Source organism: Zerene cesonia, unplaced genomic scaffold, assembly GCF_012273895.1.
Source record: "Zerene cesonia ecotype Mississippi unplaced genomic scaffold, Zerene_cesonia_1.1 Zces_u003, whole genome shotgun sequence".
NCBI classification, from domain to species: domain Eukaryota; kingdom Metazoa; phylum Arthropoda; class Insecta; order Lepidoptera; family Pieridae; genus Zerene; species Zerene cesonia.
In genome coordinates, this window is record NW_024045133.1 from 1,508,802 (window position 1) to 1,522,326 (window position 13,525).

Below are 13,525 nucleotides of genomic sequence, written 5' to 3' on the forward strand. Positions count from 1 at the left end.
CGCCACTCGGCCACCTTGCTGTTGATCTGCTCGCGGATCTCCGATTTTATCTCGCCCGTGTCGCCTGTCACGCAACAAACGTACAGAAACGTGAAAATTTTATGATATATTTATATTATATTATAGCCTCGAAGATTCAGGGTATTTAATATATATATAAATGTTGAAACACCTTTTATATGAAAAAATACACCCAATAAAGGGTGTATTTTTTCAGACTTTAAAAAGGAGGGTATCTATTTTTTTTTTCTATTACTAATATACTATCGATAAATTAATAACCAATAAGTAATCCAAGGTAAAAACCAGAGTAATATATGAAAAATACGAATTAACCGACTTTATAAAATAACGGTAATGTGTACACATTTTTTAAAATAAAAATACAGCCATGTTGAGAACCTTCTTCGTTTTTTGGCAACCATAAAAAATAACACACACACACACACACACACACAATCAACCCAGTAAATGGACAAACACAACTAAAGCTTACCCGAGAAGAGAGCGAGGAAGCCATGGGTCCTAGAGTTGATCACGTCCACCTCGTGCAGCGTCACCGTGTGGACGACCTCCTTGCGCTTCTGCAGCTCACCCTCGGGGCACTGCACGAAGCGCGCCTGCTGGCCTGGTGATGGTGATCAGTGGTGATCAGCGGTGAACAGGTGGTTTAATATGATTTATGGTGATGGTGTGTGACGAGTGGTGAACGGGAAGGTGATGATATTTTAGTGATGGTGATGGTGAGTGATGAATAATATAGTGATAATGGTGATGAGTGGTGAACGGGAAGTTTACTATAACTAATGTAGATTATGGGTGGTCAACCGGGAAGTAGTTAGGGGTGGTGATTATAAGTGATGATTACTAAAGTGATGATGATGATGATAGATAATATAATAATAGGAATAATGCACATCTATATAAAAAAAAATCCAATCCAATAACTAATTTTTTATTATTATTTAACAACTAGCGTCCCCCCGTGCCGGCTATAGGCTTTCTCTGTGCCCCAGCTTCGCCCGTGGTACATGTTTAGTCTATAGCCTTCCTCAATAAATGGACTATCTAACAATGAAAGAATTTTTTAAATCAAACCAGTAAGTAGTTCCTGCAATTAGTGCGTTCAAACAAACAAACTCTTCAGCTTTAAATTTTTTTTTTTTTTATGTTACAGTCGGCAATGGAGCTGGTGGGACGCCTGATGGTAAGCGCTACCACCGCCCATGAACATTTGTAGAGGCATAAGGTCCAAATATAATATAAGTATAGATTTTTGAAATTGCTTCCGTTATTCCTGAGGTAACCGCGTGCAAACAGACAAACTCTCCTCTCAATTTTGTTAATATCACAAGCGTACACGTCACATACCCGTCGCGTCGTAGTCCCTCGCCCTGGCGAAACTTCTGCCCAATTTGTTGATTTTACCGGTGGCCTTGTCTATCGTGATGACGTCACCGGCCTGCACCTGTTATTACAAAAGCTCTATCAATCCTACTAATATTATAAATGCGAAAGTTTGTAAGGATGTTTGTGTGTGTGTGTGTGTTTGATGCTTTTTCACGCAAAAACTACCGAACCGATTGCAATGAAATTTGGTACGTAGACAGCTGGACAACTGGAATAGCATATAGGCAACTTTTTATCCCGATATTAAAACGGGATACGGACTTACGCGGGTGAAACCGCAGGGTGCAGCTAGTGCAATTATAATTATTTATTGAAATATTTCAATGCACCACAAAAACACCATCAAACACAATAGGCGGTCTTATGGTCTACAGTGATCTTTGCCAGACAAATATTTAAGTATAGAAATGAGAAAAACATAGCGCGTTTACAAAAAAAAATAGAATTCTACTAAAGATAAACATAATTATAATAGAGGAGACATACTGAATCATTCGACTCAATATTCTCAGCCTATTTAAGAAAAGGAAGAAGTTATCAATCCAATTGTATTTGTGTTTGTGTACTCAGAGCTTTCGACTGGGTGAACGGATTTTGATGATTCTTTTTCGATTTGAAAGCGGGCGCCTACCGGGTTATAACTCTGATAATTTGAAAGTGTTTTAGATTTTCATAAAAAATAATACTTTTTATTTGTATAGTCAAATTAGATGATTTTTCTTTACAAAAACCCAAGCTTTATTCACACCGTTCCCACCACACCCACAATAAATGTTCAAAGACATGTTAGTCACCTTTTCCTTTAGTAGCGAGTCAATCATCTTGCTGCCCATATCGTAGTTGGTCTCCATGTCTGTCGTCTTGAGGGTTAACCTCCCGGACCGCGCCCCCCCACCACCGGCTGCACGTTCTATCACCACCTCGACCACCTCACCCTCGATTATCTCCGATTCCTCTCTGGAATAGGGGATTATGTTATAATCCTTCATATACAGAGTATAAGAGCAAGTCAGAGAATTTAATTGATTCTATGCTTATAGAGACTATACTAGCTGCGTTCCGCGGTTTCACCCGCGTAAGTCCGTATCGCCTATGAATATCGGGATAAAAAGTTGCCTATATGTTATTCCAGTTGTTCAGCTGTCTACGTACCAAATTTCATTCAATCGGTTGAGTACTCTTTGCGTGAAACAACAAACACACATCCTTACAAACTTTTGCATTTATAATATTAGTAGGAGTAGGATTACTTCAATCTTCAGATTCAGGGAATCAGATTACTCCAATTTTATAATATGACTTGCTGTTGCCGCAGCTCGCGCGGTCTTAACAAAATTTCATAGTACAAACTTATTCCCCTATTTTATCCCCTTGGAGGGTAGAATTAATCAAAATCCTTTCTTAGCAGACTCCTACGTCACAACATCTGTCCGCATGACAGATATCAGCTCAATCCAACCATTGATTTGGGCTGTACATTGATAGATCATTATGTCAGTCAGTCAGTCACATTTGAATTAAATATATATAAAGATGAATAGGAAAAACTAAAATCATGATACGTAAACAAATACATACTTAATTCTTATGCCGATAGATTTCCTTATCGCTTGTGTCAATGCCTCCGTTTTGCTCATCTCCAATGAATAGATTTCGGAACCTGCGTGAGAGGAAGAAAGTTTACAATCCAGCTCTATCTCACAACTTTTTAAAAGACTGTGGGTAGTAAAACTGATAATCCTGGTGTAAAAAAATAAAAAATTAATTTTTTTTTATAGAAATTCCATGAATGACTAAAAGTTTGTTAGAACTACATGAACTAGACAAATTGAAAACCTCCACATTTTCTTGATGTAGGTTGAGAATATAATTCTATTGTTATGTAAAAAATAATATGTATTTCTATTGATATTTAAAAAATAATAATATGGTTTGTTAAGTTACTTAGAAAACTTCGTGAATCCTTCTAAAGCTGCACTTCTAGCCAATTACAAACAAATATGACTGAAATTGATGACAAATTTTAAGTCCATCAAGAGGACCAGCTTCAGTAACTAACCTGCCATGCTTGTAAAAGGTGTATCTGGCCCCAAAGCCTGTGCGAGTCCCATGGCTATTGCAGTCTTACCAGTACCAGGTTGGCCCGCTAGAAGCACTGCTCTGCCCGCTATTTTTCCTGAAAATTGTCATTGCGAGATGAAAATCTCGGTCATCTTAGGATGCTTAATTAATGAGATATTCTTAAAGGATTGAAAATAGGCTGCATCCATCTACCATATTGATTGGGTATTATATTTTCTCAAAATATGGCTCTATATAGTCTACGCCCATCCTACTAATATAATAAATGTGAAAGTTTGTTAGGATGTGGGTGTACTTGTTGCTCTTTCACACAAAACTACTGAACCGGTTGCAATGAAATTGGTACGTAGATAGCTGGACAACTGGAATAACATATGGGCAACTTTTTATCCCGATATGCAGCTAGTTGGTAAATATAGCAGAGATGAGATTGATTTTTTTTTTCTTTAATTAAAATTACAATTATTAGAAGAATAGACTGTGTATTGTTATAAGAGTATGTGTTCAAACCAAATAATAAATACATTTTTTCTTTCAAAATTTGTCAATAAATTTTTTGTGTATTTTATGTCACTCAGTGAGCAAGCAGCTTTCAGTGAGGAAGCAGGAGTAGTTTTTGTATCCGAACATCTAAACATACACATATTAAAACACTAATGTTTCTTCTCTATAATATCAATTAAGATTTGATAAGAACCACGTAACCATGGCAACGAGAAATGTTTATTCGATAATTACCTTCGCGGATCATCTGTAGGATGACTCCAGCGGCCTTCCTCGCCATCTTCTGGCCCACCATCCCCTGGGACACCGCTCTCGGCTCCAACGCATCATCTAAACCTAATCCTCTGATATGAGAGTGAGCACCAATCCTCTCTATTCGCGTTATAGAACGCACTTCTTGAACTTGCGCCGCTGCTAATGACTAAAACACGAGCAATTGATTAGAAACATGGTATTTATGTATATAATGTTTGAGGTTATATTCACGCTCGTTAGATTTAAACAAATCTTACCATTTTACAAACGTACTTTAATGGTATAAATTGTGTTAAATACTTACAGCCATTATTTTAAAGTGCTCGTTCGATGTTAACAAGATTTACACTGTTATTATGAAATACAAACTTGTATCCGGCGCAAAACAAATTACAAATCTAGTGACAGACGTTTTGGCAGTGTTACCAACTCTCAGAAATATTTAACCCTAAGTCCTAACTCTAAGTCAAAACGCCCTAAAACTGCGTCAATTATTTGAAAATCCCCCTAAAAAATAATATTCAATCAAAATAATATAATAAGCAATATTCAGTAATATTTGGTAATGCTTTTTATTTATAAATTAACTAATACATTAAAAATTATGTCAGTTTCCTCTGAAGAGTCAGAATTTTTAAAATCATGCATGTTAACATTGAATAAACTTAACATTTTAGAAGATGGAGTGAATGTTGTGCAAGATCCACCATTACGAAATAATGTGAAAAATAAATTTAATTGATTATTGCATTGGATAGTTCTATTATATTCAGAATATTATATATTCAGAAAAACCCTAAAAATACCCCTAATCATATAAAACCCCTAAAAAAATTCCATTCCACTAATTTACCCCCTAAATTTGGGGGGAAAACCCCTAAGTTGGGAACACTGCGTTTTGCCCGGTGTTGCCATTTGATCCACAGATTAGCAACTAGTTATAGTTACTATTTAAGCATACTATATAAGCATTTGCTATGGTGACTCGGAGACATACCGTACTGAAATATTATTTTAGACTATGATTGACTTGATTTGTTCCGTGCTTTTTTATTTAAATACCTACCTTAAAAATTTGGAATTTTATTTACCAACTAAGTTGTTAATTTCTTAAACAAAGGAAGGATATTGCATCCGTTACGATCTTTCTAATTTGCGCGCTGTTTTTAAAAAAGGAGTATATTTCTTGTGCGTGTGTTATTCACTGAGCATATCCTTAAGGGCTGGAATGATTTTAATATTTTTTTTCCTTCAAGTGGATCGGGAATGATTCGGATAAGTAAGTTGAACGAAAGCAAAAACGCGGGTATATGCTAGCATGTTATATATTATGTTAATTTATACTTATACTTTTATACTCATAAAATATTAGTTTTTTCCACGTGATACGTATATAGCCTACTAGCTGCGCCCCACGGTTTTAACCGCGTAAGTCTGTATCTCGTAGGAATATCGGGATAAAAAGTTGCCTATGTGTTATTCTAGTTGTCCAGCTGTGTACGCACCAAATTTAATTACAACCGGTTCAGTAGTTTATGCTTGAAAGAGCAACAAATACAGACATATCCTTACAAACTTTCGCATTTATTATATTAGTAGGATGTAACTCAGTGAAATTGCTGCTTTCTAATGGTGAGAGTATATAATAGTTTTTGCTTGAAATCGTTACTAACATACAAAAATAAAAAAAGTTCCCCTTTATAATATAAGCTGAAGAGTTCATTTGTTTGTTTATTTGGAAGTACAAACCTCAGGAACGATTGGACCGATTGCAAAAAAAATATAACTATTATCTACGTGATCCCTCAGTACAGCAGGCTATATATGTACTGTGGACAAAGCCGGGGCGGAATACTAGTGTATGAATATGAGAAATTACATGTAAAAATTATTGTGATTAAATGTAACGTTTTTATATAATTTTATTTCAATGCTTTATATCATGTAACACGTCAAACTGATCTATTAATAATTCTTTAATTTCTTTATCACAGTAAACTTGAATTATAATTTTGAAATTTCCTGTATTTAAAGGTATAGACAACTATGTATGTGAAACCGCGGGGCGTAACTAGTCGTCTATATAAATATTCTAACTGATGAAATTCCCGTGACTCAATTTTGCCATACTCCTCCGAAACGGCTGGATCGATTTTTGTGTGCTTTTCCGGTAGATCGGAGAATCGGCCAACATCTATTTTTCATAACCTTAAATCTATTCTAATATTATAAAGTCGAATAGTTCGTTTGTTTGAACGCACTCATCTCAGGAACTACTGGTCGGATTTGAAAATTTCTTTCAGTGTTAGATAGCCCATTTATTGAGGAAGGCTATGCATGTTACAAGGGCGAAGCCGGGGCGGACCGCTAGTCTTAATATATATAAGACTCGACTATATACAAATTTCTTGTCACGTTATTTGTCTGCGATGGACACCTAAACTACTCTACCGATTTTAATTTGCACACCGTGGGCAGTTTGATCCAACTTTAAGGGAGGATAGTTTATATTGTTTAAATTACGATAAATAACTACCCGGGCGGATCCGTAGCGTGCAGCTAGTAATAAGAGTAAGGCAGAACAGCGTTTGCCATCATCCGTTATATCAAAAAAGTGCAAAGACGATGCAGTAGTGTATATTATACACAATATATAAGTAACTAGCTATAACCCGCAGCGTTTCTCGCGCTACCCGGGGAAAAGTAAACAATGTGTTAATACCGACTAAATCTATCTGTGCACCAAATTTCATAAAGATATGATAAGCTGTTTTTGCGTCAATGATTAACAGACGTCCATATTCTACTACTAATATTATAAATGCGAAAGTTTGTAAGGATGTGTGTGTTTTTACTTTTTAACGCAAAAACTGCTTAACCGATTGCAATGAAATTTGGTACGTGGACAGCTGGACAACTGGAAAAACATATAGGCAACTTTTTATCCCGATAGTCCTACGGGATACGGTATTACGCGGGTGAAACCGCAGGGCGCAGCTAGTATACATCTATACTTACAAATTTTCACGTTTATTGTATTAGTAGGATTCTTATATTGTGTATAGACACAATATTTCTTTGATTTGTGCTTCAATATTAGAAGGTCACCAAGAACAAAATTCCAAAATGTAGAATTAATACGCCTTACCAAACAAGGTAATAAATAAATTTGAAATTGAGAACAATTCAGTGATGTTTATTCTATGGTTTTCCTTTAGCAATGTGAGGTCAGGCTAATAGCTCAACTCACAGACTGCAAAAGAATCCGTGGCGCATAAGTTTGTTTAGTTATTTATAAAAATTATAACGATATATAGCCCATTTAATGTCTAATTAATATAGGTAGTTTACTCAAATGTCAAAAGCAAATTTTGAATTAAGAACATAATATTACGTTGAACCGTCTTCTCTTTTTCTATTTTCAAAACTACGCGGCGTATTGAAATAGCCGAGATTACTCTGTGGAATGTCACATCAACACTAATTAAAAAACATGTGACATGTTTTCATTGCACATAAAATAGGTCGCATAAAACCTACTTTCAGTTCTAGAGATATAAAGAGGCGTTTATGTCGTTAGGTATCCCCTACGTTCCCACTGCACTAGTTTTTCCAACCACTAGACTTGTGAAAACATGATGTACTATGCTAACTCGATTGCAATTGCATCGAGTGGACTGGGTGGTCGTTGACGATATTGTCCGCCAATGTGTTATTTATAATCAATATTTAACAATCTCCGTGATAGAGTTTCTTGACGCCTCCTTGATGCAGTGGTAAACGCGTGAGCGTAGAACCGAGGTGTCGTGGGTTCGATTCCCGGTGGGAACAATAAAAAAAAATGTCTCGGTCTGGCAGGACACAGAAGGCTGATCACCTACTTGTCCATAAAGAAAATCGATCAGTGAAACAGATGTATATCATCTGCCCCATACCCCAGTAGGGGACACGGGACTTCACTTTTTATGATAGAGTTTCTGATCTAAGTATATATTTAAATTATTGACCAATAATTTAAATATATACTTCAAAATAATTAAAGCATTGATGTTAATTAATTAAATAATTTAGATTATCATTATAAACAAAGGCTCAATTAGAAATGTTCAAAAAACAGATACAATCAACAGCGGCGAGTAAATTTGTTTTTCCAATTGAACCAAAAGTCATCAATTTACTATAATGAAAAATTCAAAAATAATTTAAAACAAATGGTAACTCCAAAACAACCCTTATATTTCGAGAGTTCAATACACCTACAAGCAAACCAAAACATCGCACCTCACTTGCCCTCTCCAAGCTTTCCCCATAAGGCCATCTCTTCCGCACGCCCAATGGTCTCTTTCCCGCGCAAAATCGATTTTTTCATATCACGCCGATGGTTCGACGTGAATGCTTGCGAAAATTGTTTTCGTAGGAGTTATTTAAAAGAATATTGTGTTTTGTGCTTGTTTAGTGTGCTTTGACAATATTTTAGTGATTGTATCGATTGAATCGGTAAGTTTTTGTCAATTATATAATTCATAATAGATAACTGCGTCGATATTAATTTAGAGACAAGATATATTTTATGGCGGAAGTACGCCTTTTGTTGTGATTATTATAAAAAATGTAATTATTTTAATAGACGGTATTCCGTATCATATTTAAATAAGTTAGATGCGCATTTGATTGGTTTGATTTGTCGATTATAAGTACTAAAAATGTGCTAAGAAATCACGGGATTAATAGAGATACTAAAACGATGTCTAGAATTTACAGGCAGTTGAAAAAAATTGTAAATAAATGTTTGGTACTTTTTGTATGTAGAATGCATATGCACGAACGTTTGTTTTTAGTACCTAATGTAGGTTCCGGCTTATAAATTTAAGTAACAGATTCTAAGCAGATATAACGCTGTTTCCTTATACATATTTTGCCCCTGCATTTAGTATTAATAGTAATACATATTATTTGATTTGATTATAGTAATACATACAAATGCAGTTTAAAGGCTTTTAAGAGAAAACAGAAATTAGTATTAAAAGCTATATGAACTAAAATTTTATTTCATATTACACTATCGGTTTGCCCGGCTTCGCCCGGGTTGATCCCGGGTAAAAAATAGCTAAGGCAGTCCAAGGCAAGCCCTCACACCTATAGTTTATGCGTGATATTTTTCTAATATATATGTATAGTCTATGGATATGTTCATCCTTCCATTTTTTATGTACACTCCATAAGGAACGCACTTATGAAATGAAAGGTTTGATTTTTGAACACTTGCAATTATGCATGGAAGATTTACTAAATTCCGAATAATATTACAATAATTTTTACAATACAAATTTTTAGTGCATTTTCATAAATTTTCATTCGTCATTAATTTTTTAATTCGTTACCCTTTTCTGAAACGTTTGACGGGAAATAATGTATTGACAGACGCCTTCGAATATCCGGTTTAAAATTGGCGGGAAATTGAAGTGATTCGTTTATTTATAAAATTGTTGGTGTGAAGCGCAGAGTAAGATATCTTTTTTTGAAATTTAATTGTTTTAGATCGAAAACTGGCATTTGTATTTTGATTATTACGCGTTGCGCCACTTGCTTATAAATCAAATGACTACATACTGGACAGCATACTTTTTGACGTTCATTTTTATACAATGTTTATTGCCATTTTAGCTGAGATAAACTACATAAAAAGAGCTGTGAATCCGGCACTTAATATCGATACTAATTCAAAAATCGAACAACCCCTCATCTACCAAGATTAAAAAAAAACATCTTGGCAAAATTTGCCGCCATAACTGCGCATCATTAGTTTTTTTTTTTAACAGACAAGGAACAAAATGCGAGGGTGCACGTACCAAGAGTGCAATGACTTATGACTCGATTATAGTGCTCGGTGCACACAATACTGCGCTTTTCAAGTTCATAATGGTGCGGCTTAAGGTTTATGTACACTGTACGTAAGAAAGGAAAGAATTTTATACGTGTGAATTTTTTTTCACGGGTGTCGAAGGTTTTGTGTATGTTTTACGCCTTAAATTCATAATGTATGTAAATTTAGGATTAGCTCTAGTGGCTCAGTGGTTAAAATGAAAAGTCAGGTGTTCGAGGCCGGAAGACCGTGCAAGAAATAAATTGATTTTTCCATTTTTTCATTTTCATCTGCACATTATCCACAATGCACGAAACGGGAAAGGAAAACACGTGAGGAAACCGGCATGTCGACGAAACAAACGTTCGACGACATGTGACATCTTGCCAGCGTGGTATATTATAAAGCTGCAGTGCTGTGATTGAGACCTATTTTTTATGTCATTTCGGGCAATTGAGCTGGTGGTTCGCCTTATGGTAAGCGATCACCACCACACATGAACATTCGCAGAGGTGTCCCCGCGAATGTGCTGCCCGCTTTTAACAGGGTAAAGGAAAAGATTGACGAGTAGAAAGAAGGAATAGACGGGGACGGGTGAGGAAAAGGAAATGGCCCACCGACTCATTTATAACTAGCTTCGCCCCGCGGTTTCAACCGCGTAAGTCTGTATCCCGTAGGAATATCGGGTAAAAAAATGGCTATATTATGTTATTCCAGATGTCCTGCTATCTACGTACCAAATTTCATTGCAATTGGTTGAATAGTTTTTGCGTGAAAGAGCAACAAACACACACACATCCGTACAAACTTTCGCATTTATAATATAAGTAGGATTAGTAGGATAGTAAGTAGGATAATAGTACGGTAATATTATTTCACCTAGTGCACATGAAGCTTAACTCAGGTATCCCGTAAGGTGCCTGCAAAAAGACAACACTATTATATCCCATCCCTCAAGTAGGGATCTTTACAGACGGTTTCTAAAAACTCACCGCAATTATCATATATACGAGTAGGTCTTGACTATTTTTAATGTGTTATAAAAGATCTAAGACACTTAAACATCTCTATTTTATATTTAGACTAGCTTTTGCCCGCGGCTTCGCACGCGCTAATTTAGAGTAGTTAAATAGATGTTATCATACATATAAACATTCCTCTCGAATCACTCTATTAAAGAAAACCCATCAAAATCCGTTACGTAGTTTTAAAGATTTAAGCATACAAAGGGACATAGGGACAGAGAAAGCGACTCTGTTTGTTACTATGTAGTGATTATCTATTTTTATAAACATGATTTCGAAACATTGCTTTGTTCTGTCCCTTTGTAATTATTTGTTACTAGCTGCGCCCCGCGGTTTCACCCGCGTAAGTCCGTATCCCGTAGGAATATCGGGATAAAAAGTTGCCTATATGTTATTCCAGTTGTCCAGCTATCTACGTACCAAATTTCATTGCAATCTGTTCATTAGTTTTTGCGTGAAAGAGTAACAAACATCCATACATCCATACAAACTTTCGCATTTATAATATTAGTAGGATATAGCTGGACCCGCGGCGTCATCGTGCGGTATCTGGGTAAAAGTAGCCTATGTGCTAATGCAGACTAAAATCTATTTCTATACTAAATTCCATAAAAATATTCTAAGCTGTTTCGCGTGAAAGAGAAACAAACATCGATGGACATGGTTTTCCTATGACTTAAGTTCACAAATTATTTACCATCGGTTGAGGTAATTTTACAGAGAAGAGCTATCGTTGCCGTTAAATCATATTAATTTCACATTATCCATGGCTAGTGTAGTTTTTGTGAGTGATAGAGAGGGAAGCATTATGTCGTCTCTAGCGTACGTGCGGTCGTGACACAGCTCAGTCGGCTGTGTGCGGTGAGAGTGAGAGGACACGCGCGTCTAAGAGCCGATAATACGGAAAGATACACCACAGCTACGATGTTAATATCCGACTTCAAAAAAATTGTGAGCCGTCACGGGACGCCTGGCAGATGTGAAACACCGACTTTCTTTTTGAAAAGTAATACGCAGAAAAGAACAGATTTCTAAATATGTCATAATGATAAAATAATACATTACACTACTGCGTATAGACTGTCTATATATATACGAACGTATGGCGTGGCGACGCGTCGCCACGGCTTGCGTCGCCACGACAGAAATCGGTTTTACGTGCGGCTACAGATGTTTCACATCAAAAAGAGGAAGTTCTCAATACGATTGTATTTTTTGTGTTTGTTATCTCATAACATTTTTCTAGACTACCCACTTCATTTATTCGACTCGACGGAATACAGAGAGGTTTTAGTCGATAGGAATCCGACATAACGTTCTTCCCCGGGGTCAATGGGTTATCCCGGAAAAAAATTTAGGTTACCAATATAATTATTATGTTGTTTCAGGTATTTTTCGTTATGCCGTGGGCTTGATATGGACGGTATACAAATGGAACCCATCGGAAAATATAAGGCCGATAGGAACGGGTCAGCCAAAGGTATAGTATCATCTAAATATTTAACTACCCTACAACAATGATATTATAAAGTGCTAACTGCGCCCCGCGGTTTCACCGGTGTAAGCCCGTATTCCGTAGGAATATCGGGATAAAAAGTGGCCTATGTGTTATTCCGGTTGTCCAGCTATCTATGTACCAAATTTCATTGCAATCGGTTCTGCAGTTTTTGCGTGAAAGAGTAACAAACATACACATACACATACATCCATCATCACAAACTTTCGCATTTATAATATTAGTGTGATTTTTAGCTCTTTAATAAAACTATACATAAATGGGTCGTATTACTAATAGTTGCAAAAAGTACAATGAGGCGGCCCTATAACTTAATAGCGATCTCTTCCAGGCAACCAGGGCAAAGTATAACTAGCTTTTTTTTATGTCACAGTCGGCAATGGAGCTGGTGGGACGCCTGATGGTAAGCGCTACCACCGCACATGAACATTTGTAGAGACGTAAAGTCGAATACAGACCTTACGCCTCTACAAATGGATTTTTAAATTGGGAAGGGATTAAGAAAGGATTGTTGAGAGGAATAAAGGAAAGGACTGGGAAGAGGAAGGAAATGGATATGGGCCTCCGGCTCCCCCACTCACCGAACGAAACACAGCAGAATGCTATTTCACGCCGGTCTTCTGTGGGGGTGTGGTACTTCCCCGGTGCGAGCTGGCCCAATTCGTGCCGAAGCGTGCTCGACTACCACATACAAAGACAGCTTAATAAAATTAAATATGTAGGTAGCAAGCTCTTTTGGGTACGTTGGTACAAAATGTATGTTTGTCATTCCAATGCTTCGAAAAGGTTAGATAACTGAACAAGATATTGGATTACTTATCCGTGCAAAAAAAAAAAAATAATAATGCCTACGTTATTTTTAACACGTTG

At 36.4% G+C, this 13,525-nt stretch overlaps 2 protein-coding genes across 2 annotated transcripts in view; one reads left to right on the plus strand and one right to left on the minus strand.

Annotated features, from left to right (window-relative positions):
- The window catches only part of LOC119838583 (ruvB-like helicase 2), an 8,409-nt gene extending 3,751 nt beyond the window's left edge, over window positions 1–4,658 (minus strand). The window contains exons 1-5 of the mRNA XM_038364572.1: window positions 4,556–4,658; window positions 4,231–4,417; window positions 3,470–3,586; window positions 2,989–3,070; window positions 2,255–2,367 (exon numbers count right to left, since the gene is read on the minus strand). Of these exons, the coding sequence (XP_038220500.1) occupies window positions 2,255–2,367; window positions 2,989–3,070; window positions 3,470–3,586; window positions 4,231–4,417; window positions 4,556–4,561 (505 nt within the window). The 5' untranslated portion in view covers window positions 4,562–4,658. The remainder of the gene's footprint in view (window positions 1–2,254; window positions 2,368–2,988; window positions 3,071–3,469; window positions 3,587–4,230; window positions 4,418–4,555) is intronic.
- A 3,973-nt stretch (window positions 4,659–8,631) lies between these two features.
- LOC119838457 overlaps window positions 8,632–13,525 on the plus strand; it is a 36,442-nt gene continuing 31,548 nt past the window's right edge. Inside the window, exons 1-2 of the mRNA XM_038364403.1 lie at window positions 8,632–8,748; window positions 12,528–12,619. Coding sequence (XP_038220331.1) covers window positions 12,556–12,619 — 64 coding nt within the window. The 5' untranslated portion in view covers window positions 8,632–8,748; window positions 12,528–12,555. The remainder of the gene's footprint in view (window positions 8,749–12,527; window positions 12,620–13,525) is intronic.